Source organism: Sus scrofa, chromosome 18 (genome assembly GCF_000003025.6).
Source record: "Sus scrofa isolate TJ Tabasco breed Duroc chromosome 18, Sscrofa11.1, whole genome shotgun sequence".
NCBI lineage: Eukaryota > Metazoa > Chordata > Mammalia > Artiodactyla > Suidae > Sus > Sus scrofa.
Window position 1 is genome coordinate 24,693,626 of NC_010460.4, and position 27,390 is coordinate 24,721,015.

The following is a 27,390-nucleotide window of genomic DNA, read 5'->3' on the forward strand; positions in this document are numbered from 1 at the left end:
GTTCAGAAACTCCATAAAACAAAATTAGAATCAAAAGATTAGCCAAAGGGTTTAAATCGGTGGTCTTGGCTAGTCCTAAAAATAATACTAAGAATTCTTTTTATGGCACACATCTAGAAATGATAACATATAATAAATCTTTTTAAATACATAACTGCAAGAAGAAAGGAAAACCTCAGGGACCAAATAGTAAAGCTTGTAAGGTGACATTGTAGCTGCACTGGGGCTGGAGTGTGGACAAAGGGTATTGATGTTGCCTGGTCAGGGGCTAGGAGTTTCATTGTTCATGCACAAAAAAAAAAAGAAAGTAAGCAAGCACACTCTGAGGCATTCTTAAAGTGGGAATTTAGAACAGAGACTTTCTCATAAAGAACTTAAAAAAGCTAGATTTCAGCAAAATGGTGGACTAGAAAAAAGCCTGCCCTCAGGCTGGTAAATTTGTTTGGCCTTAGGCCCTGAATGTGGAGTAAAATGGATTCCTAAGAATGTAACTGTGAGTCTTTGCTCAGAGTGTTGGAAGCTCTAATTTATGTTATGCAAATATAAGAGAAACACTTAAGCTAAGAAATTAACATAAAAGTACCTCTGGATAAAAAGTAACTAATATATCCAAGGCATCTGGCATTAAAAAAAAATTGGGGAGTTCCCGTCGTGGCGCAGTGGTTAACGAATCCGACTAGGAGCCATGAGGTGGCGGGTTCGATCCCTGGCCTTGCTCAGTGGGTTAAGGATCCGGCGTTGCCGTGGGCTGTGGTGTAGGTCGCAGATGCAGCTCGGATCCCGCGTTGCTGTGGCTCTGGTGTAGACTGGCAGCTACAGTTCTCATTCGACCCTTAGCCTGGGAGCCTCCATATGCCACGGGAGTGGCCCAAGAAATGGCAAAAAGACAAAAAAAAAAAAAGATATTATAGTCTGAAGAAATTACTCAGAACTCAGCATACAGAAATGCAGAAACATGAAACATGTAAAGAGGGTAAAAGCTATGGAGGAAATAATCTAAAGTTTCAAGATACTCCTGATAGGATTTGAAGAAAGACAATATAAAGGGGAAAATAAGACAGACTCAACCTTTGAAAAGGTAGTGGATAAGAATCTGAAATTGATTTAAAAAAAAAAACCCCACGTATTATCAAACGTGACATGTAACAAATATGAATAAATATAAAACTAGAAATTTCACAATGAAACTACAGGATAACAAAGATTAAGAGACACCAGAGAGAAAAGGAAAATTGCAGGGGAACCACATTTGTACTTCTGTCACACTTTTCAGTGCAGCTGTTTAAGCCTTCTGAGAATGGAACAATCTTGTCAAAGTGCTGAAAGATGACTAGCCTAAAATGCTATATATAACCAACTAAATTATCCCAAGTAAGGGCGAACTGGAGTTCCCATTGTGGCACAGTGGAGACAAATCCAGTTAGTATCCATGAGGATGCTGGTTCGATCCCTGGCCTTGCTCAGTGGGTTAAGGATCCAGTGTTGCCGGGGGCTGTGGTGTAGGTGGCAGATGTGGCTCGGATTCCACATTACTGTGGCTGTGGTGTAGACCAGCAGCTACAACTCCATTTTGACTCCTAGCCTGGGAACTTCCATATACCATGCGTGTGGCCCTAAAAAGCAAATAATAAGGGAGCACTAAAGACATTTTAAAAGAAAAAGAAAAATTTATTCAGACAACTTTTATGGGAAGGAAAGAGGGGAGAAAGGGAAGAAATTTAACTCAGAATGATAGACTATAATTCAAGAAATAATGGTCACCAAAAAATGGGTAAAGATAGGGGCAAATAAATACTAGCTGTATAACATTTAATATTTTCTGTGACAATGTCAATGTACTAAATATATACCGAGACCTCGCCTCCGAAGGAGAAAGAAGACAACAAGCAAGATGAAGAAGCTGAGAAACCACCCCCAGTCAAACCAACAGGAGAACTCACCTAAAACAGTCAACAATGAAACTGATCTCTGCAGTCTGACAGACCTGGAGTTCAAAAGAGAAATAGTGAAAATACTGAAGGAATTAAGAGAAGATATGAACAGCAATGCAGATACCCTCAGAAAGGAGCTAGAAAATATAAGGAGGAGCCAAGAAAAACTAGAACATTCATTTGCAGAGATGCAAACTGAACTAGGGGCAGTAAAAACCAGAATGAATAATGCAGAAGAACGAATCAGTGATATGGAAGATAGAATAATGGAAATCACTCAATCTGGTCAACAGACAGAAAACCGAATCAAAAAACTGGAAAGCAATATAAGAGACCTATGGGATAATATAAAACGGGCCAATCTACGCATAATAGGAATTCCAGAAGGAGTAGAAAAAGATAAAGGAATGGAAAATATATTTGAAGAAATTATCGCTGGAAACTTCCCAAATCTAAAGGATACTGGATTCAAGATACAAGAAGCACAGAGGGCCCCAAACAAACTGAACCCAAACAGACCCACACCAAGACACATCATAATAAAAATGGCAAAAGTTAGTGATAAAGAGAGGATCCTAAAGGCAGCAAGAGAAAAACAGAATGTTACCTACAAGGGAACCCCCATAAGAATATCAGCTGATTTCTCTACAGAAACACTACAGGCCAGGAGGGAATGGCAAGAGATATTTAAAGTGCTCAAAGGAAAAAATATGCAACCTAGAATACTTTATCCAGCAAGAATATCATTTAAAATAGAAGGGGAAATAAAAATTTTTCCCAACAAACAAAAACTTAAAGAATACAGCAACACAAAACCCAGGTTAAAGGAAATATTGAAAGGGCTTCTCTAAACCAAAAAGAAAGGAAGGAAAGGGAAGAAAAAAGAAAAGAAAAAAAAAAAAAGAAGAAGAAGAAGAAGAGGAAGAACTAGGACTGAGGAAGATACAATCAGAGAGCAGTCACTCAAATAAGCCAGCATACAGATTTAATCATGAACATGCTTCAAACAAAATAAAATTAAAAAGAAAAAAATAAAAGAGTCATCAAAACCATAAAATGTGGGCAAGGGATGTTAGGAGGTAAATAATCCTTTTTGTTTGTATGTATGTCTCTCTTCTTAATTTTAATATAATAATGAAGTGTTTGAACTTACAGGACCATCAGGCTAAAACACACAATTATGGGAAGGGGTTAGCATACTTAAAAAACAGGGCAACCACAAGCCAAAACCAAATATTGCATTTGCAAAAAATGAAAAAAAAAAATACACTCAAGCAGATAATAACAGGAGACCATCCAACCAAAAAAAAAAAAAAAAAAAAAAGAAGAATGGAGAACCATAGAATCAACTGGAACACGAGGATCAAATGGCAATAAATAATCATCTATCAATTATCACCTTAAATGTCAATGGACTGAATGCCCCAATCAAAAGACACAGAATGGCTGAGTGGATAAAACGGCAAAAACCTTCAATATGCTGCCTACAAGAAACTCACCTTAGGACAAAAGATACATATAGATTGAAAGTGAAAGGCTGGGGAAAAGTATTTCATGCCAATAGACATGACAGAAAAGCAGGAGTTGCAACGCTCATATCAGACAAAATAGACTTTAAAACAAAAGACATAAAGAAAGACAAAGAAGGACACTATTTAATGATTAAGGGATCCATCCAAGGAGAGGATGTTACTATCATCAACATATATGCCCCAAACATAGGAGCACCCAGATACATACAACAAATATTAACAGACATAAAGGGAGATATTGATGAGAATACAATCATAGTAGGAGACCTAAATACCCCCCTCACATCAATGGACAGATCCTCTAGACAGAAAACCAATAAAGCAACAGAGATCCTAAAGGAAACAATAGAAAAGTTAGACTTAATTGATATCTTCAGGACACTACATCCAAAAAAATCAGAATACACATTCTTCTCAAATGCTCATGGAACATTCTCAAGAATCGACCACATATTGGGACATAAAGCGAATCTCAATAAATTTAGGAGCATAGAAATTATCTCAAGTATCTTCTCTGACCACAATGCCATGAAATTAGAAATCAACCATGGGAAAAGGAAAGAGAAAAAACCTACTCCATGGAGACTAAACAACATGCTACTAAAAAACCAATGGGTCAATGAGGAAATCAAGAAGGAAATTAAAAACTATCTTGAAACAAATGATAATGAAGACACAACCTCTCAAAATCTATGGGATGCTGCGAAAGCAGTGCTCAGAGGGAAATTTATAGCAATCCAGGCCTTTCTCAAAAAAGAAGAAAGATCCCAAATTGACAACTTAACCCTCCACCTAAATGAATTAGAAAAAGAAGAACAAAGAAGTCCTAAAGTCAGCAGAAGGAAGGAAATTGTAAAGATCAAAGAAGAAATCAATAAAATAGAGACTCAAAAAACAATAGAGAAAATTAATAAAACCAAGAGCTGGTTCTTTGAAAAGGTGAACAAAATTGATAAACCCCTGGCCAGACTCACTAAAAAGAGGAGAGAAAGAACCCAAATCACCAAAATTATAAATGAAAAAGGAGAAATCACAACGGATACAGCAGAAATTCAAAAAACCATAAGAGAATACTATGAACAACTATATGGCAATAAGTTTGACAATCTGGAAGAAATGGACAATTTTCTAGAATCTTACAGCCTGCCAAAACTGAATCAAGCAGAAACAGACCAACTGAACAGACCAATCACTAGAAATGAAATTGAAGAGGTCATAAAATCACTCCCTACAAATAAAAGCCCAGGACCAGATGGCTTCACAGGTGAATTCTATCAAACATATAAAGAGGAATTGGTGCCCATCCTCCTGAAACTCTTTCAAAAGGTTGAAGAAGAAGGAATACTCCCAAAGACATTCTATGAGGCCACCATCACCCTCATTCCAAAACCAGGCAGAGATACCACCAAAAAAGAAAACTATCGCCCAATATCATTGATGAATATAGATGCAAAACTTCTCAACAAAATCTTAGCCAACCGAATCCAACAACATATCAAAAAAATTATACACCATGACCAGGTTGGGTTCATCCCAGGTTCACAAGGATGGTTCAACATACGCAAATCAATCAACATCATACACCACATTAACAAGAAAAAAGTCAAAAATCATATGATCATCTCAATAGATGCAGAAAAAGCATTTGACAAAGTTCAACATCCATTCATGATCAAGACCCTCGCCAAAGTGGGTATAGAGGGAACATTCCTGAATATAATCAAAGCCATTTATGATAAACCCACAGCAAATATAATCCTCAATGGGGAAAAACTGAAAGCCTTCTCACTCAAATCTGGAACAAGACAGGGATGCCCACTCTCACCACTGCTCTTCAACATAGTTTTGGAAGTCTTAGCCACAGCAATTAGACAAACAAAAGAAATCAAAGGCATCCATATAGGAAGAGAAGAGATCAAACTGTCACTGTATGCAGATGACATGATTCTATACCTAGAAAACCCTAAGGACTCAACCCCAAAACTCCTTGAACTGATTAATAAATTCAGCAAAGTGGCAGGATATAAGATTAACATTCAGAAGTCAGTTGCATTTCTGTATACCAGCAATGAAGCATTAGAAAAGGAATACAAAAATACGATACCTTTTAAAATTGTACCTCACAAAATCAAATACCTCGGAATACACCTAACCAAAGAGGTAAAGGACCTATATGCCGAGAACTATAAAACCTTAATCAAAGAAATCAAAGAAGATGTAAAAAAATGGAAAGATATTCCATGTTCCTGGATTGGAAAAATCAATATTGTGAAAATGGCCATCCTACCCAAAGCAATCTACAGATTCAATGCAATCCCTATCAAATTACCCATGACATTTTTCACAGAACTAGAACAAACAATCCAAACATTTATATGGAACAACAAAAGACCCAGAATCGCCAAAGCAATCCTGAGAAACAAAAACCAAGCAGGAGGCATAACTCTCCCAGACTTCAAGAAATACTACAAAGCCACAGTCATCAAAACAGTGTGGTACTGGTATCAAAACAGACAGACAGACCAATGGAACAGAATAGAGAATCTGGAAATTAACCCTGACACCTATGGTCAATTAATCTTTGACAAGGGAGGCAAGAACATCAAATGGGAAAAGGAAAGTCTATTCAGCAAGCATTGCTGGGAAACCTGGACAGCTGCATGCAAAGCAATGAAACTAGAACACACCCTCACACCATGCACAAAAATAAACTCCAAATGGCTGAAAGACTTAAATATACGACAGGACACCATCAAACTCCTAGAAGAAAACATAGGCAAAACACTCTCTGACATCAACATCATGAATATTTTCTCAGGTCAGTCTCCCAAAGCAATAGAAACTAGAGCAAAAATAAACCCATGGGACCTCATCAAACTGAAAAGCTTTTGCACAGCAAAGGAAACCCAAAAGAAAACAAAAAGACAACTTACAGAATGGGAGAAAATAGTTTCAAATGATGCAACTGACAAGGGCTTAATCTCTAGAATATACAAGCAACTTATACAACTCAACAGCAAAAAAACCAATCAATCAATGGAAAAATGGGCAAAAGACCTGAATAGACATTTCTCCAAGGAAGATATACAGATGGCCAACAAACACATGAAAAAATGCTCAACATCGCTGATTATAAGAGAAATGCAAATCAAAACTACCATGAGATACCACCTCACACCAGTCAGAATGGCCATCATTCATAAATCCACAAATAACAAGTGCTGGAGGGGCTGTGGAGAAAAGGGAACCCTCCTGCACTGCTGGTGGGAATGTAAACTGGTACAGCCACTATGGAGAACAGTTTGGAGATACCTTAGAAATCTATACATAGAACTTCCATATGACCCTGCAATCCCACTCTTGGGCATCTATCCGGACAAAGCTCTACTTAAAAGAGACACATGCACCCGCATGTTCATTGCAGCACTATTCACAATAGCCAGGACATGGAAACAATCCAAATGTCCATCGACAGAGGATTGGATTCGGAAGATGTGGTATATATACACGATGGAATACTACTCAGCCATAAAAAAGGATGACATCATGCCATTTGCAGCAACATGGATGGAACTAGAGAATCTCATACTGAGTGAAATGAGCCAGAAAGACAAAGACAAATACCATATGACATCACTTATAACTGGAATCTAATATCCAGCACAAATGAACATCTCCTCAGAAAAGAAAATCAATCATGGACTTGGGAGAAGAGACTTGTGGTTGCCTGATGGGAGGGGGAGGGAGTGGGAGGGATTGGGAGCTTGGGCTTATCAGTCACAACGTAGAATAGATTTACAAGGAGATCCCGCTGAATAGCATTGAGAACTATGTCTAGATACTCATGTTGCAACAGAAGAAATGGTGGGGGAAAAACTGTAATTGTAATGTATACATGTAAGGATAACCTGACCCCCTTGCTGTACAGTGGGAAAATAAAATTAAAAAAAAAAAAAAAAAAAAAAAAAAAAAAAAAAATATAGAAGTAACTTAAAGAGCACTGATTTATAAGATTTCCATCTTATAAATCACTCAGAGTTTTCCGTATTTAGTTTTCTGCAGAGCACTCAGTTTCCTGTATTTAGGCGCATATATTTGGCCATCATCCCCATTTTCACACAGAGCTTCTAAAACCTCGAGAATTTCCTAAGTAATGAGAGTGATAAAAGTCTTCTGTTGATGCAGAGACTTTTGGAATGTACCTTAGGCTAGGGGCCACGTGATTAGAGGGTGGGACAGAAAGGTCCCTGACTTCTGGGGAAGGGAGAGGGGCTGGAGGACAAATAGATCCCCAGGGGTAGTGACTTAATCAGTCATGTATGAAGCCTCCATAAAAACCAAAAGGAGGGGGTTCCGAGGGTTTCCACGCCGGTGAACACGTGGAGATTTGGGAAGAGTGGAGAACCAGCAAGCACGGATGCTCCTCAATCTTCCCCAAGCCTTGATCCCCCCATCTCTTCGATCTGACCCTTCTTGATTTATATTCTTTCATGGGAAGCCTGTGATCTTGGTTTCTTGAGTGTTTTGAATCTCCCTAGCAAATGAATTGACCCCAAGGCGGAGTGAGGGGTCGTGGGAGAAGAATTGTGGGCATCTCTGATCCATAGCCAGATGATCGCAGGCACAGGTTAACAACTTGGATTTGCGACTGGGCTCTGAAGTACAGGGTTGTAAGCAGCGGCCCAGAAACACAAAACAACCTTGGCTTGCAACTTACATCTCAAGTCGGGGAGGGAGAGGGCGGGCTTGTTGAACTGAATCCTTCACCTGTGGAATCTGATGTTCTCTCCCTAGAGCCAGTGTCAGAATTAGGTTAAATTGTAGGAAAGCCAGCTTGTACAGAGCATTGTTTATTGGTGGTGATGAAACTACCCCCCACCCGCTCCCCACAGGTGCATTGGAACTGGGTTCAGGAACCGGAAAGAATTTACATGTAATAAAAGTGTTAAAACATGCATGGAGATAAACACTAAATTCGGCATAATAATTGCCTCTGGCAAGAGAAAAGGAAATGGGTTTGAGTAGGTATATAGGCAATAACTGTATCTGTCCAAAGGGGGAGGGTGACATAAAGTATATTAACTCCATGTATATATATAAGGAGTTGTGATTCAGCAAAGCTGGCTGGTGGGTGTATATATGTAAGAATACGATCATACCCCCCCCTTTTTTTTTAATGGCTACATGGAAGTTCCGGACCAGAGATTAAATCCAAGTCACAGCTGCAACCTACACTGGATCCTTTAACCCACTGCACTGGGCCTTGGATCAAAATCCGAGCCTCCACAGTGCCCCCAGCTGCTGCCGTCAGGTTCTGAACCACCTGCACCACAGCAGGAACTCCATGATCATACTTTTTTTATGCCTGAGATGTTTCGTAGTATTTTGAAGATAACATGTTAAATCACTTTATGGAAGAATGGTGGGATTTTGGACTTAAGTATGAGAATAAATGTAATGTTACTGTATTTTTTAGAATAAATAGTAGAAATATGTTATTGTTTACCCCTTATCACTAGGCTCTTAAAAAGCACCCACCCTTTATACATAGGGAAACTGAAGCTCCTATGGGAGTCACTAGGTTTCATCTCTAAGCCTTAGATGTGTGCAGGTAAAAAAAGTAAATTCATTGACCATCTATCAGATAAGGAAAGAAAAAGAAAAGGAAAACCTAAAAGCAGCAAGAACCACAGGTGTCTCAAGTTATTGGCCTCACTGTTCCCAAACAGCACTATGGGTCTTTTCCCCCCAAAAAAAAATCCCATTATAAAAGTAATTCATGTTCTTTGGGGGGAAAAAACCCTCAAATACTAAAAAAAAATCTAAAGCTATAATTGTACTACCCAATAATAATCACCATAAATGTTTTAGTGTATATGATTCTATTCATATGTATGTGTAGTGTTTATCCAAAACACAGTCTATATTTTTGTTTTTAATCTGCTCTTTATGTTATAACATATCTTAGAAATCATTTTATGTCCAGAAAAAGAATCCATCCTATCTCTTTCAATGACTGTATAGCATTACACTACTGTATGGTCATGCTGTAATGTGTTTAACTAAACCACTGTTGGTTTTTCTTCTATGCAGTGCTGCAGTGAACACTCTCCTTGTGCATCTATGTGTACTTGTCCATTTGCTTCCTTGAGTAAGTTCCTAAAAGGAGATTGGCTAGAGCAAAGAGTTATCAGTCAGGGTTCTCCAGAAAAGGACAGCCAGCTAGAAACTCAGGAGTTGCCTTTTACTTTCTTTGTAGTACCTTTAATGAGAAGTCTTAATTTTAAGGTTGTCATGTAATCTCTTTTCTCCCATTATTAGCTCCTTTTTGAGTCCTCTTTAAGTAATCTTTGTCTACTGAAAGTTATGCTTATATTTCCTTAGTTTCAGTTTCTTTTTAAAAGTGGGAAAGGGGGAGTTCCCGTTGTGGCTCAGCAGAAACAAATCTGACTAGTACCCGTGAGGATGCAGGTTCAATCCCTGACCTTGCTTGGTGGGCTAAAGGATCCGGCATTGCCGTGAGCTGTGGTATAGATCTCAGATGCAGCTCGGATCCCGCGTTGCTTTGGCTGTGGTATATGCCAGTGGTTACAGCTCCAATCTGACCCCTAGCCTGGGAACCTCCCTATGCTGTGGGTTCAGCCCTAAAATGATAAAATACTAAAGTAGGTAGGTAGGTAGATGGATGGATGGATGAAAGTGGGAAAAGGACATCTCAATAAGCAAACTGTTTTCCCTGGAATCCTGTGTTGTAGGATATTTTGCAATTTAGGTATTTATGAGTCCACCAAACCGCCTTTTCTCCTGCTGGGAATAGCACCTCCCAACCCCCTATTTTAGGGGAACTTTTAAGAGCCTGCCTGTTACACCATTCAGTATTCTTGGCCATAGATAGGAGCTCTTGACCCACACTGGGCTAACTAACAATGGTACTTTTGCCCCTTGGCCACAGTGATTAGTTCATATGTGACCTTACACCTAAGCTGCAACAACCAGAAAGGAGGCCCCAGAGATGTTGGCAGCTATGGTTTTATCCCAGCGAGACTTCAGGACAAGAACATGAAGACAAGAGAAGCAGAGCGGAAAGACCACAGATCTTGGCCAGGTTGAGCCACTGGCTGCTGAAAACTTAAATCCACTCTGGACCTTCTTTGGGGTGTATGTGGCCCAACATTTATTGAGATCTTTCACTTTGGTTAATAAGTCTTGAAATATGTGTGCTTGAAAATGTTCCATACTTCCATGTTTAATAATGCTCCTACTATGTCTCATTTTCGGAGATTCATAATGTATGCTGGCACATTAAAGGCCATAAACCTACAGTAAAAGAAGCCTATTTGCCTTTATTTACCCTGATGATTCCTAAACTTTTTGTCTTTTTGGCTGTTCTAGGGCCGCTGCTGCGGCATATGGAGGTTCCCAGGCTAGGGGTTTAATTGGAGCTGTAGCCACTAGCCTACTCCAGAGCCACAGCAACGCCAGATCCTTAACCCACTGAGCGAGGCCAGGGATCGAACCCACAACCTCATGGTTCCTAGTTGGATTCGTTAATCACTGCTCCACAACAGGAACTCCAATTCCTAAACTTTTTTTATTGACGTATAATTGATATACAATATTATGTAAATTAGAGGTATACAGTATAGTGATTTATAGTTTTAAAAGTTATATTCCAGTTATTATAAAATATTGGCCATCTTCCCTGTGTTGTGCAACATATCCTTGTAGCTTATTTTAGGCCTAATAGTTTGTACCTCTTGCCCCACTGGTAACCACTAATTCGTTCTCTATATCTGTGAGTCCAGCTCTTTTTTGTTATATTCACTAGTTGTATTTTTTTAGATTCCATGTATAAGGTGATATACAGTATTTGTCTTTCTCCGATTTATTTCACTGAGTGCAGTACTCTCCAGGTCCATCCATGCTGCTGTAAATGGCAAACTTTCATCATTTTTTGTGGCTGAGTAGTATTCCATTGTGTATATGTAAATATATGTACACCGTATCTTCTTTATCCCTTCATCAATTAATTAATGGACATTTAGGTTGCTTCTGTATCTTGATAATTATAAATAATGCTGCTATGAACATTGGGGTGCAGATATCTTTTTGAATTATTGTTTTGTTTCTTTTGGACATATACACAGGATTGGAATTGCTGGGTCATATGGTGGTTCTGTTTTCAATTTTTTGAGCACAGTGACTGCACCAAGTTACATTCCCACCAGTTCTTCTCCACATCCCCACCAACATTTGTTATCTGTTTTTTCATTGATGACAGCCATTCTGACAGGTGTGTTGTGATACCCATTGCGGTTTGGATTTGCATTTTCCCCGATGGTTGATGATCTTGAACATCTTTTCATGTGCCTTTTGACCATCTGCATTTCTTCTTTGGAAAAATGTCTCTTCAGCTCTTCTGCCTATTTTTTAATCAAGTTATTCGATGTTCAGTTGTATGAGCTGTTTATATACATTGGATATTAACCTTTAACCAGTCATATCATTTGCAAATACTTTCTCCCAGTCAGTAGGTTGTCTTTTTGTTTCATTAATGGTTTCCTTTGCTGTGAAAAAGCTTTTAGTTTAGTCCCATTTGTTTGTTTTTGCTTCTCTTGCTTTAGGAGATAGATAGAAAAGATATACATGTATTGCTACGATTTATGTCAAAGAGTGTTCTGCCTCTGTTTTCCTCTAGGAGTTTTATGGTCCCAAACTTATTTTTAACGTGACTCCTTTTTATGGCTCTTCTGTTAACAATTCATAGGATCCTTGCCAGCAGATCACCAGTTTGGAAAATGCTGGGACATGGGCATCAAAGGCCTAACTGTAAACAGATAAATGAAATTTGCTTTAATCTCTGAGCAATATTTTTAAAATGTTAACATTTTAAAACTATATGCAAACGATATACATTTTTTTAAACATTTGGGTGAAGAGTCTGCTGAGAAAGGAAAAAACTAAAAGATAAACTTAATGCAACCGATATGTAAACTTTTTTCTCACACAGGTTAGCCAGTACACCTTTGCTATGTGCAGTTATAGAGAGAAAAAGTCCGAACCACAAGAATTAATGCAGCTTGAAGGATACACTGTGGATTACACAGATCCTCACCCAGGTAATCCTTAGTTGAATCACTTTCCCTGCCTCTCCTGTGTTCATGAAATTCTCATAAATATCCTGTGTTGGTTCTGCACTCCATTCAGTGAATGGTACATATTTCATGTATATACCGAGACAAGACATAATGGACTTAAATTATATCTTTATGAGGGCTAGTTTTAGCCATAACTCATCATCTCTGTTAGTACAGGATGGAATATGTGAGAGTTGCTGTAACAGGAAAATTAGATGAGAAATGTCAGCGGTGGTTATAGAAACTTCTTTACTGAAAAGCAAAAAGGTGCAGAGAAAGAGGGAAATAAATGACTAATGCATTACTGTACATATATTTTACTAATTTTCTCCCCAGCAACATATTCTTGCACCTCTCTCTCCCCCTTCTAATATATTACTACTGGGTATAATACTGGACACTGGAGGTCTAAGATTAGTGAATTTGGGTGACTAAAGGATTGAATGAATGAATATATGGAGATTAATAAAATTAATAAAGTAGGGTTAATAAGTACATAGATACCAACAAATAGACTAAGAAATTAGCATATAGATTAAAAGTAGAAGTTTGTTAATCATTAATCAATCAGATAAAATGCAAAATGTCTTCTCTGAAAGAATTTTGCAAAAGTGAAATACCACATAATGTATCACTTTTGTCTTACCTGTATTTTTTTCTGCTAAACTGGTCATATAAATCTCCTGCATAGACTGAGAAATATGCCGACAGAGAAGGACTTTCTTCCGCGAAATATCAGACTTTGCTATGCATTCCTATGGGGTAGGTTGGTATGTCTTGCAAAATGCTGCTGTGTTTTGAATTGTTCCCTAGGTTATTTTTAGTTTCCCAAGTGACACGGAAGTGTAAATCTTCCTCCTGTTGTTTCCCTTCCGTCCTTGGATTGTGGATTTGATCCTCAACTAAAAATGATTCAAGGCCTTGAGCTGAAAATATCAGATCACTTTGTTTCCAAGAGATGTTTTAGTGAATGAGATTAAAAACTGTTGATCCCATAAGTTGTTAATGATGGTGTCTTTTTTCCTCCACAGGCCTTCAGGGTGGTCAGATGTTCTTCAATGCAGTTAAAGAAGGAGACACTGTGATATTCGCCAGTGATGATGAACAGGATAGAATATTGTGGGTTCAAGCGATGTATAGGGCCACAGGTCAGTCATATAAACCCATTCCTGCAATTCAGACCCAGAAGCTGAATCCTAAAGGAGGACCTCTCCATGCAGATGCTCAGCTTTGTAAGTTTTGTTGAAAAATAATTTGATTATCCATTAATAACCTTAATAAGATATAAAATTGTCTGAGGCACATTTGTTCAGTATTATAGTTTACATCATTAACTGATTCCTAATTGAATAAAAATAGTTCATTTTAGTAGTCATAGAATCAGTTATCTAATTTTTCACACAAACCTGGAATAAATGGTGCCCGTGGTTTCCAGTCATGAATTTGCTAAGCATTGGGGTGTCTCTGGGAATCTCAACAACAGCAAAGAAAATTTATTTTAATTTATTGTAATTATAACTTATGTGTTTTGTAGAAATGAGAAATACTGCCAAATCAAGCTGGCATTGGTAAGATTCCAGAATACCACAATGATGAACTATCAATTTTCTAGAGTTGTTCTTCATAAACCCCAAGAATAAGAGAAAGGATAAGAGGCCCATTCTCTGTTGTAGACTGAAAAAAGAAAAAAAAAAAAAAAGTCATCAAGGCAACTTTCTTTTTCTAAATACCTTAATATTGATGCCATTTTTTCTGTATGCTAGTTTAAATCATTAAGAACTAAATTTTTCATTTTAATTTGCAAGTAATTAATAACAAGTTATATAATATTGCTAGAAACACTTTCAGACATAGCTTTAATCATCATTAAATCAGATGTTTTAACTTGTTAAGCTCCTCTGCAAACCTTCTCTGCTTCCTCCTATGTGTAATAAATCAGCGTGTGTCACAAACTGTAAGCTCAAATTGCGACTTTCCATTCAGCACCCTTTACTCCCGAGATTCTTCAGGAGGGTAGCGTTTTGGCATGTGTTTTACATTTAGGCATCTTAAAGTCACTTTCGGCCAAATAAAGATGGAAGATGAGCGCACCCCCAGTCTCCTGTGTGCTTTAGGCTTCAGCGTGTACACTGTTAAACTTACCATGATCCATCTTCCAGTGATTATGTCGCTTCCGGAATAGTATATGCACCTCACAATTGTGTACTTACATAGCTCCCTTCCAGCCCCTGTACCAGTCTGCTCATACCTTCTTTGCTTCCTCCTAAAATGTAATCAATCAGTTTGTCTCTAACTAACTGTAAGCTCAAATCGTGACTCTCCATTCAACATCCTTTACTCTCAAGATTCATAAATCTCACAGTACATTTATATCATTATACCTTGAGCAGCCAACTACCTTTTTTTGGCGGGGGGGGGGGAGAGCAGCTTTTCTAGGGCCACACCTGTGGCATATGGAGGTTCCCAGGCTAGGGGTCTAATTGGAGCTGTAGCCACCAGCCTGTGCCAGAGCCACAGCAGTGCAGGATCCAAGCCGCGTCTGCAACCTACACCACAGCTCACGGCGATGCCGGATCCTTAACTCACTGAGCGAGGCCAGGGATCAAACCCGCAACCTTGTGGTTCCTAGTCAGATTCCTTAACCGCTGAGCCACGACAGGAACTCTGCCAATTACCTTTTAAAGAAATTTAAATAAGAGAAAACATTATATACTCAACTATGTAGTTACCATTCCTGGCGCTCTTTATTCTCCTGTAGAGAGATTTTACTTCTTGCAGGCTTCCTTTGCCTTTTCTTGGAGTATGTTCAGCTTTTAGCTTTATGTATGAAAATGTCTTTATTTTACCTTCATTTTGATATTTTTCTTTCAGTACTTTAAAGACTTTGCTCCACTCTCTCTTTGCTTTTTTGTTTCTCAGGGAGAAATGTGCCATCATTTCTTCTTCTTCCTCCATACATATGTGTGTGTGTGTGTTTTCCCTCAAGCTGTTTTAAAGCTTTTTCTCTTAAACTTTGGTTGTGACCGATTTGATCATGATGTGCCTTGGTATAGTTTTCCTCACAAAAAAATATTCTTGAGCTTTATTCTAAGACTCAGTTGAATTACTTGAAAAGAAGTGTGATCCTTTCAGGTTTTGTTTGTAAGTTTTGTTAGGTGGGACCAAATTGCATCTAGTTTAGGGTTAGCGGTCTTCTTCAGGGTCCCAACTTGATGACCAGCGAAATTTGAGGTTCTATCTTCCGACTGTTGGGAGCAAGCATTCTTCCAGGCCCTGTGTGAGTTTGAGGTACTGTCCCCTCTAGTCCTTTAGGGCATAGTTCTTTCTCCATCCTCAGATTGTTGCTTCACCTGCCCAAGGACCAGGTGGTCCCTATTAATTGAATACAAAAGGGGGTGGAGGAGGGAGCAGCACTCTTTCCTGCCCACTCTAGCGGCTTGGCCTTCCTGCACTGTCAGCTCTATCTTCTCAACACAGGGAGACCACCAGTTCTCCCGGGGTTCTTCCCCGAACTACAGCTATGAAGTTTCCTCTTGGCACGAACCTGGGTCAACTAAAAGAATATATGAATAGATGTGAATATAAGAATATATAAGAATATATGAACGCTAAGACTCATCTGTTTCCCTGCCTCCTAGGAACCACTCTCTTATGTTGCATGATACCCGAAATGTTGAGAACTTCTGTGTATGATATTTTTAACCTTTTTTTTTTTTCCCTCTTTTATGGCTGCACCATATGGAAGTTCTTAGGCCAGGGATCCGAGCCATATCTGCAGCCTATGGCACAGCTTGTGACAACACTGGATCCTTAACCCATTGAGTGAGATCAGGGATCACACCTGCATCTTCATGGATATTAGTCGGGTTCTTAACCCACTGAGCTACAACAGCAACTCCTATGTGATATTTTTTCATGAATTTTTAGTTGTTTCAGGTACAGGGGTTAATCTGTTTTTAATTCTACCATCTATTTTTTTTTTAATTCTGCCGTCTTGACCAGAAATAGAATAATGGTTTTCTTTCTAAGTTAGAGCAGTATTTCTCAGCTTCAGCAAGACTATTGTTTTGAGCCAGATGATTCTTTGTTTTAGGGGGTTGTGGGGAGGGCTGTCCTGTGTGTTGTAGGGTGTTTGACATCATCCCTGGCTTCTACCCACTAGATTCCAGGAGCAACCCACTCCGTTCCCAAACCCCCTATCCTGAGTCTGACAAAAATATCTCCAAATGTTCTAGGGGACAGGGACGAAGCTGGGGAATATTAACCCCCATTTGATAACTGCTGAGTTACAGTGACCTGAAAATTCTTCTTGTGAAGATGTCTCGCTTACCCACTTGCACCCCAGCATTTTTTTTTTCTTTGCATCCCAAGGGTAAGGAGTACTCACAGAGTGTGCTTAAATCATAAAGGGAGTGCTCCATCTCACACATAGTGGCAAAAAAAAGTGATCGGGAACCCCGGGTCCAGAACGTGAAAATCATGACTGCACACTACAGAATGAATAAAGGATCTCACAATCGGTTGATTCAGATAAGCGCCGAATTTCTAACAAAACCTTTCCGTGAGATAACAATGAATTTTCAAGGCAGTATTGATCAGGCTTAGGGGAACTGAATTTTCCACTCCTCGATTAATTTATTTTGAAAAGCTAGATGTGTTCCAGTCATGTTAAGCTCTTTCTTATATTCCAGGGTGTTAGTAAAGTTTTCTGACAGAGCAGACCCTGCTATTTCATCTTCATTTAAAAAAAAAAAAAAGAGGAAAGAAAAAATAAAAATAAGCCTGTGCGTCTGCCTTACCTGAGTGAGAACACTGACCCTGACCTTCACCAGAGGCGCCGTCGGGCTACTTCAGAGAGTGGTTTTGCCGTTAGTATTTTCCTCCCTTCCTTGACTTCCATCTCTTTGCCTTGATCATCTCTTGGGAGGACAACTTTTAAAGTCAGTAGTAGAAACTGAGGAAATAACATGAAATTAAAATGACTGGAGGGGTTCCCACTCTGGTGCAGCGGGTTAAGGATCTGGTGTTGTCCTTGAGGTGGCATGGATTCAGTCCCCGTCCCAGCGCGGTGGGTCAAGGATCCATCATTGCTGCAGCTGTGGCGTAGGTCACAGCTGCAACACAAATTCAGTCCCTGGCCCAGAAACTTCCATATGCCACGGGTACAGCCAGAAGAAAACAAGATAACTAGAAATAGATATTTCTAACCCATTTAAATATGTTTTTTATTTCTTTGCTGACCTATAGCTGGTAAGGGTAAGTATATTCTTTTCTTTTCTTTTTTTTTTTTTGCTTTTTTTTTTTGCTTCACCGTATTAAAATTTTCGTAGTGATAGGATTCTCTTTGGAGTAATATAATCTCGTTTAAATTATCAGTCTCCTGCTTTCTGGACAAACCCAGGATGTTTACATTAACTTCACCATTTATCAACAGAAATGCTTCCTTTTGCCACAGCAGGAAAGTGGAAACAACCTAGTAACCTAGTACCTGTCATTCATGTGGGCATATACAGGACATGGCAATGGAGATGTTATAATAACATGCAGAAACTGCTCTATACTGTTAAGTGGGAAAATGTCAAATTATGTATGTGATATTATTTCCACTCTGCTAAAAAAAAAAATAAGATTTAAAAATATTGGAAGAAATAGACCTAAAATATTTACAGTGTATGAGTTTAATCGGAGGGTTGCTAATTCACTGCCTCTGTTTCCTGAATTTTCTTTAAAGTGTCATTTTTATAACTAAAAAGAAAAGCTCTTTTTTAAACTAGCATACTGAATGGTTAGGGATAGTCAGAACAAAATAATGCAGTTATAAAATCTAATTTATTAGGAGACAACCTTGTTATCTTTTAAAAGTATAAATAATGCTATGTATTTATCCAATAAGTGGATCTATTCTCCTTCCCAATTTCTTTGACTTTCAATATATACGGAAATGCTAAGTAAATGGGTAGAGCACTCTCCAATTTTTCTGCTTCAAACAAGGCTTTAGCCAGACTGATAGACATCGTTTGGTTAAACTCTCCTTCTTTGCTGTCCCCAAACAAAATATTATGCAGCACCTTTTTTTTTTCCTCATTTTTCTCTCACTTGGACATGTAATATGTATGTTACATAATATACCACGGTACTAGTTGAATTTCATAATAAACTAATGTCAAAAATGAACCAGAGTAGTTATCATCTTTTCAATCTTCAGCTAAGTTTTTTAGAAATTCTTAAGTCAGAGTATAAACTTACATTTAATTTTATAAGCTGATTCTCCTGATTGAGCTAACAAGTTAAATTTCACCCTTAATAGGCCAAGTATGTCCTACTTTTACATGGGATATATTATTTCAAATAAATACCTATGATTATAGGTCTGTATGTGTTTTTTAAAATTGTCATCATGTAAAAGTATTACTTATTGGGGAGTTCCCGTCGTGGCGCAGTGGTTAACGTATCTGACTAGGAACCATGAGGTTGTGGGTTCGATCCCTGGCCTTGCTCAGTGGGTTAAGGATCCGGTGTTGCCACGAGCTGTGGTGTAGGTTGCAGACACGGCTCGGATCCTGCGCTGCTGTGGCTCTGGCACGGGCCGGTGGCTACAGCTCCGATTTGACCCCTAGCCTGGGAACCTCCATGTACCATGGGAAGCAGCCCTAGAAAACGCAAAAAGACACACACACACAAAAGCATTACTTATTTGTTCTTTGCTGCAGAAAGTAAGATGTGTAAATCCATACACCTGTTTTTAATCAATTTACCAAACAAGCCAAGAAATTATTTGGGTCCGTAATAGAGGTGTGAACAAACCCCTCACGCATCTACTGGCCAACCTTTTCTCTTAGGTCTTCATCATAAAACAGGTACATGAACATACCAGCCAGATAATCGACATAAAATTTTAAAACATTAAATTCTTCTTGTCAAAGGCTATGTGGGTGCTATAAAGAGAGCAGGGGTACTTCTCTGTGCCACTTTTAACTTGCTGTAAGTTTTCAGGCTCAACGAGAGTTGGAGCTAAAAGGAAAATCCACTCAGGGGTGAGTGGTGGTAAATGCAGCTAGGGCAAACTCTAACCATAGGATAATTTTATTTGGGTTTTTTTTTTTTGTGGTTTGGTTTGTCTTTTGAGGGCCGCACCCGCGGCATATGGAGGTCCCAGGCTGGGGGTCTAATGGGAGCTGTTGCCGCCGGCCTACGCCACAGCCGCAGCAACGCCAGATCCAAGCAGCGTCTGCAACCTACACCACAGCTCACAGCAACGCCGGCTCCTTAACCCACGGAGCGGAGCGAGGCCAAGGATGGAAACTGCAACCTCGTGGTTCCTCGTCAGGATCGTTTTTCACTGTGCCACGACCAGGAAGTCCCCATAGAATAATTTTAAAACAAGTTACTGTATTTCAAAAGGTTCTCTTGCTGCTTAGTTAGCCCACAGTTTTGCAGAGGAGACAAGCTCTTAGCGAGCAGCACCTTCTTCTTTGTCTTTTTGATCCTCGCATCCCACGCCTAGACACCTGAGCACCTGAGTGGTCGCAAAAGGCTGGTGGAAGGCCCCCTCTCTGCAGGGACCCCTCCCCCAGCGCTTTTCTTCCCCTTGCCCTTTTATATCCCTAATCTCCCACACCATCAGGAGCAGCGGGGGGTGGGGGGGGGCAGCATCTTTGGAATTAGTTGCGAAGGGAAGAGAAACACTTCAGTTAATTTTTTTCCCCTTCTCACAGTCTGAACTCTGACTTAGGTGCCCTTCCTGGGACAAGTGCCTGAGCACATAGGAGCTGGCAGTGGTCAATGCCCACCAGTGCCTGAGCACATAGGAGCTGGCCTCCCACCACAGTGGGACCTGCCAGCTTGCTCATAGACCTCACATGGTTTTATAGTCTAGCTATTTTCAAGCCACTGTTAACTGTTTAAATGGATACCATGAGCCTATTTATTCTTCTTTTGTCTGGACTTCCAACAGCTCTTACCTTTATGAAAATTTAAATTTTTCAGCTTCCATTTGAATAAACACTCCATAATTTCCTAAATCTATAGCAGATAGTAATCTTTCTCACTTCGGCTTTTATTCCATCCACTTTCACCACACCTGGTGACAGTATCACCTAAAGACGCTGGAGCAAATATCCAGCTGTTACCATAGAAACTCTCCCCCAGCATCCTCAATTACCATGTCCCACATCTGTACTTAGTCCACAGGCTAATCATCACCATGTATGACAGTTTCGTAGTACATTGTTCCAGCTCATATCTTATTGATTTCTTTTGATGATTTTCTCCCATTGTTTCGGAAGACAAACTGAACTAAGTTGTCATGGAACATTTGATTAGTGCCATGAATAATGTTCCATTTAACACTAGTCACCATAATTTTGTGTTAAGGTTGGACCATTAATTGAAGATAATCAAGTATAACTCAATCTTAAATCTTCAAGCCTTAGATTTGGTTCTGTGATAGATTGAAAGATGTTTTCCATTTGATCTAGATGGTATCTCTGTGTTACCTTCACAGTTAAGTGAGGATTATATTATGCTAAGAGAAAACTGTATGAAAATATTCTTCTATAAAAATGAGAAACTTGGTATTTTTGATGATAGCTATTTCCTACTTTTAGGTCATGAGACAATTTTAAAATGAGAGCTTTTTTATGCAGGGAGATCAAAACTGCTGCCTTTTTAATTTATTTTTTCTCATAAATTCATGGACACTGATGGTAAAATAGTGCCTGGTGAAATATATTGACATGAAATATTTTAAATTGTGCTGATTGGACATTAGAAAGGAAGAGGTAAAGAGGCTGGGCTCTTGGGGTAATCCTCAACAGTACATTTTGCTTTTGTAGAATTACAGCCCTGGAGAGATTGTAGGTTGTTGGGGGTTTTTGTTGCTGGGGGGGGGGGGTATTTTTTTCATAAAAATTTTAGTTCATTTGCCTATAATTTTTTCATTGTCAATGTACATGTTTGTGATTTAAAGGACTATCATGAATATTATTTTTTTATCATTATAGTAATTACTGGAAAAGTACTTTTCCATTCATGTGATTCAGAAAGACTTATTACATTAGTGAATATATGGTTTAGAGTTATATTTCATAAGGAAAATACTTCATAAGGTAAATTCACTCTTGCAATATGTTGTAATTACAGAAATGAGCTATAGACTTTTTTTTTTTTCAGGAACTTGTATATTTTAAGTTTGTACGCCCATTATTTTAAAAAAGAATTTGCTTTTACAAATCTTTATATGGATTTTTTTTCTCTGAAATTTATTACATCTCCTGTTCTCAGCAGATAAACCATTAATGGGCGTTATTTTTAACTTCTAGTTATGACCTTCTCTGGTAAAAGAAATAATAAAATTCAGCAGATGCTTTATAAAATTAGTAATTTAATTTCATAAAGGTGATACTAAAAGATTTTCTTTTACCAAGATAAATGGAGAGATGAATATTCTAAGACAAATTCTTTGAAATACAAACTCTGATTTTATAATATGTGTACCTTGCATTTTTCAACATTCTGCCTCATTTGATTATTACTTCACATTATTATATATTTAACTGTATTAAAAGGCTATCAGACATAATAAAATACAGGAGAAGTTGAATTGCCTTATTTCTCAGTTCAGGAAAAGCAATTTATTGTTCATTCAGTTAATACTAATTTACCACATGTAATGTATTTAGTCATTCTGGTAAGTAATAAATGCAAAAGAATACATATGCTACTCTCTCCATGAATCATAACCTCATATCTTACATCATTGATGAATGACCATTCCCTGCTTGCTTGCTGTATTCACCGTTTGGGTATCTGTCATTGATGTGAGGGAGAGATTAGTTTGTGTATCTTTGTTTTTTTTGTTTTTTTTTTTTTTTGACATGTGATTCTGAAGACCCTTCAGCTTGAATTACATAGTTCTTCCATCCACAAATATGGCTGAAAGTTGAACTTGACATGGATCAATATGATCTGGGCTAAATATCTAAATGTGACTGATTATGTTAGCATCATGTCCACAGATCAATATTGAGTTTTTTTATAAGCCTGACTCTATAATTGGGTTTAATCAATAAACTTTTGTCTCCTTTCCTTTGCAATTTTAGGGTTGTACCATACAGGTTTTTAAAAACTACATTTAGCTTACATTTAGGACTCTGCTCCTTATGATGACCAGAGATGAGATCTATCTGTGAATTTTAAGGAACAATGGAGCCTCAGCTCTACCATTGTGAAGAGAGCCCACTTTTATCTTGATAACTGATTGCCTGCCCAATATGCACTACCTCTCTATCAGAGCTAATGTAGTAACACCCCAGCACTCCTTTGGGGTGGTGTGTGGCTCTCTCTCTCTATCCTTCGTAAATAACTCACATTGAAGACTTTGACAAAACATACCATTAATGAAAGCAATCATAAAAGCTTGCCTTTTGATAAACCCGCAGGGTCTACAGGCGTTGAAAGATGCAATCTGTAAAGAACAATAAATTTGGGCCTTTGATTGAAGTGCCATTTGGGACATTATGCTTTGTCTGCATATTTGCACAAACATGATGCGCCCTTTTTCCTGCCTCTTAAACTTGAAGCCTGAGAGCATTCATTGCCATTTCTACATTAAAGTTGGTCCAGCTAAAAGCTCCCTACAAAAAAAAGACTGGAAGTGATCCAGCTAAAGTCAGTGTGTTCATTTGTGCCCTAGTTTGCCATTTGGAAAGCAGGCCCCTAGCCATCGTTGTGGGTTTGTTATGAATAGGCCTGGGTTCTTTTCCAGGCAGTTCCTTCAGTAAATATATACTTAAAATATATCAACTTTTCTTAAAATTGGGGGGAAAAATCTGTTTCTGTGATGGATATTTGAAATAGTTCTGAATGAAAATATAATTTCCTCATTCCAAGTGATTGGCTGGCAGATTTTTCTCTGTCACTTTTTTTTAGGCTCCAAAAAAAATGCTGCAGTTTACGTTAAATACCCTGAATTCTTGGCATCATATTTTATGTAATGGAAAGAAGTCATCTGTTCTCATGAGGCATGCATTTTGTGTTGTTCAAAAACCACACTTGCTTGTTATTAAACCAGAAAAATAAATGTATTGCACATGCTTTTCTGAATTTACAGATGCAGATCGTTTTCAGAAACATGGTATGGATGAGTTTATTTCTGCGAATCCCTGCAAGCTTGACCACGCCTTCCTTTTTAGAATCCTCCAGAGGCAGACTTTGGATCACAGACTGAATGATTCCTATTCTTGCTTGGTTAGTACAAATCTGTCTATCTTGTCCCTATAGGTTAGAGTGAAAGATTTTTAAAAATGAGACATACTTGCTAGGAATCGGCCTTTTATCCCTGACTCATTTAATAACTATAGTTGGAGTTAGGGATAAAGGATTCCAATCGATTGCTTCCCAATTTGAAAATTATACACTTGAAGACCACTGCTGTGCCACTCAATAGACAGGAGAATGGACTCGAACAGACACTGAACTGCAGTTTCTCAGTCCCTCTGGAGAAGGTGGGATGAAAATAGAAGGCTTTAATAAAGGTTAAAAAAAAAAAAAACCCAAACAAAACACCTCTATGATAGGATTTACTAACACCTATACAGACATTATAAGGTTTAAATTCTGCTCACCAAATGGTGATACCATTCCTGTCTCTCTCTTGTTCCCAGAAAGATAACCTAAGTGACAAGAGAAAGAAACACTGGGATAAACAACAAGGACTGTATATAACAAAGGGAACTTGAGTTTCATCTAACCCTCCAAAGATAACTTGAGTTGCTTAAAAAAAAAAAAAAAATTAGGTAGTTAAACTGCTACTTTAAACCAGCCAAATTTGGGGATACAAAGTAAAATTTACATTTAGAAGGAATGCTTGACTCCTTAGAACGTGGGCATTAGACTAGAGCCGAAGAATCATACGTGCCTTTAAATCCAAGGATTTCTTTTGTTTTTGACAGTTCCTCTGGAATTTCTCCAGGCAAAATATCCCAACTTCTATCACCACTAGGTTTCTTGGCTACTGATCACAGTAGCTGCATTCGATGAAGTTACACTCTCTTTAAAATTTTAGGGAGTTCCCTAGTGGTTCCGCAGATTGAGGATCCAGTGTTGTCATTGCTACAGCTCGGGTCACCACTGTGACGCAGGTTCCACCCCTAGCCCAGGAATTTCTGCATGCTAGGGGCATGGCCAATGAATAAATGAATGAATGAAATTTTAGACAGGATGTACTCTCAGCTTATCAGAGGTGTTTCTGGAAGAAATGAAACAACTTACAGCTATGATCATTCTGATCATATAATTCATTTATAGACTCTTTGTTAGGTACCTGTTACTCAACCTGTAATTACGTAGTTTAAACTTGATCCAGCCCAAACTTTACAATTACATGGAGGGTAAAACAATTCATTATAGAACTCTAACGCCTCTCTCCGTGGACAAGCACACATTGAACAGTCATCATTAAGGCATGTTTTTTCTCTTGGATTCCCCTCCATGGGGTTCCTGAATTGTCAAGAGCTGTTTTGATTATACGGATGATCCAAGGGTCATAGGGAGTGTGAGGAGAACACTGCCGTGTGCCTTCAGCGGCACCTAGACGGTAGGTGCGATTGGAACGTGTTTCAGGGCAGGATGACCTTGATGTAAATCATGACTCAGCCGCTGATCTGCCCTGTGGTCTTGAGCAGTTCACTGAACACCTCTGATTTTAGCTTTTAAATCGGTAGCACAGAGATCATCATGACTGCCCTGCGTGAGGATTCTAACTAGTGAGGCTGTACAGCGCATGTCCAGGACAGTGCCTGTACCACCACCACCACTTTTTCTCCTTCCTTTTTATTTGTTTTGTTTATTGCAGCCTCATCTTTTGGCATGTCTTGATATTCTTTTCCTTCTCTTGCATGATTATGCTGCCCCTCCTTTGAAAACCTCCATTCCCCCTTCTTTCTCTTTTGTATCTAAATTAAACCGTATAATCCACAGAAATATTTTATAAACCAGCTCTACCTAACCTTGCCCTCTTTTGTTAGCCAAGCTGGCTGCCTGATGGTTTAGTCAGCACTCACACACCCCCAGCAGATCATTTCAAGAGAACCAGAGCCACTGCTTTTTCATATTGGTCATAGAAAGACAATGGAATGAGAACAATACCACTAATATTTATATACCGAAATAGGACATGTTTATCACTGCTCGACTTACTGAAATTCTCTTAGTTCATTTTATAAAATACTTTTGGAAATGAGGCAGTTTCAGTTATCACCGTGACTCCTTTGCCATTCTGTTTTTAATTGATTCGTACAGAGTTTCAGGTTTTTTGGAATGTCATTCTTTGTGACTGACAGTTTAGATCCTGTGAACAAATCAGACTGATTTTGAGTGACACTGGAGAAGGCCAGGTTGCCCATGCCTCACTGTGGCAATAAGGATAGTGTGAGGCTGTCCCTGGCTCAAATCAAGTTCCAGAACTGATGACATTCACTCTTTTGAAAACAGTATGAAACACACATACCATGAAGAAAAAATGTTGTCAGAAGACACTGTAATGCAGCTTCTGCTCATAAAGCCTAACAATGCCTCCAGAAAAGCAAAACCTAGTACGGAAAAAAAAAAACATCTTTTTCTCTGTTCTTCTTTTTGCAGGGTTGGTTTAGCCCTGGACAGGTCTTCGTGTTAGATGAGTACTGTGCCCGTTACGGCGTGAGGGGCTGTCACAGACATCTCTGCTACCTTACAGAACTGATGGAACATTCAGAAAATGGTGCTGTCATTGACCCAACCCTGCTCCATTACAGCTTTGCATTCTGCGCTTCTCATGTGCACGGCAACAGGTATTTTTACTTGCAAACACACAGTGAAATGTGGAGGGTTGACTTGGGAAGAGAGAAAAATGTACTTTGCCATTATCACCTGGTAACAGATTTTAAATAGCAAACACTTGTTGTAAGAGAAAAAGAAAAAAAAAAAAAAAAACCCACAAAGGAAAAATGTACATCAATCTGCTGTTGATTTAGGTGGGCTGCACTTTATGTTTCTTTTTGCCATCAAAGCCTCTCGAAACAGAATATGAGATTAAAAGTTGCCTTTTAGTTCTTATGTCCCACCTGGTACTAGGGTTCACACAGCTCAAGGGTCCTCTCTGTTTCTGTTGTAATGCATATGTTTGGCTGGGTAGGGTTTGTTGCTATGTTTGTGTAAACCTGATGCTGCTTGCTTTTCCACTGGGGAAGAAGCTGCTGTGGATAAAGCGAGAAAAAGAACGGACTTCCGTAGAGTCTCCTAGTTCCTTCCCTAACCTACGCTTTAGGAACACTTTAGGGTCCCGTTTTAGCCCTCTGAGCTCACCTCTGGCTTTACCAAAAGGGCCAAAAAAAAAAAAAAAAAAAAAACAATCACCTAATGCAGGCCCCCATATCTATGCACCTCTGAACTTAAAAATCTTTCTGCGTCACTTCCTCTTTAATCTTGTCCCAGGGAAACTTTGCTACCTAGGGCTCCTCCCGTGAAGGAGCTAACTCAAGCAAACACTACAAACCTTTTATGTGAGGGTATCTTAGAAACGTCGTCATCGTGTTTATTCATCTCATCCCCTTTTTACCGTGTTTCAGCCATTATTCCGCCTCCCTCTCTCTATATTTCCTTTCTTCCCACAAGCCTAAGCTTCACTTAGCCTCACGACCTAACAGAGTGGTAATACTTACTACCTACGTGTGGTAGGGCAAGCTTCTGAGGCTAGTTGTGTCTCTACTTCCGTGCCTGTGAGTAAGACCTAAGATAGTTTCTTTCAGAAATCTT

The 27,390-nt window shown here is 38.8% G+C and overlaps 1 protein-coding gene across 30 annotated transcripts in view; it reads left to right on the forward strand.

Moving 5' to 3' along the window:
• The window catches only part of CADPS2 (calcium dependent secretion activator 2), a 494,741-nt gene that overhangs the window by 321,079 nt on the left and 146,272 nt on the right, over window positions 1-27,390 (forward strand). For 18 of the 30 annotated variants that reach the window (XM_021078970.1, XM_013985671.2, XM_013985668.2 and 15 more), the window contains exons 10-14: window positions 12,474-12,582; window positions 13,632-13,832; window positions 17,848-17,856; window positions 23,711-23,847; window positions 26,239-26,426. In XM_021078970.1, the coding sequence (XP_020934629.1) occupies window positions 12,474-12,582; window positions 13,632-13,832; window positions 17,848-17,856; window positions 23,711-23,847; window positions 26,239-26,426 (644 nt within the window). The remainder of the gene's footprint in view (window positions 1-12,473; window positions 12,583-13,631; window positions 13,833-17,847; window positions 17,857-23,710; window positions 23,848-26,238; window positions 26,427-27,390) is intronic. The other 12 variants (XM_003134728.4, XM_013985662.2, XM_013985667.2 and 9 more) reach the window with 1 other exon arrangement.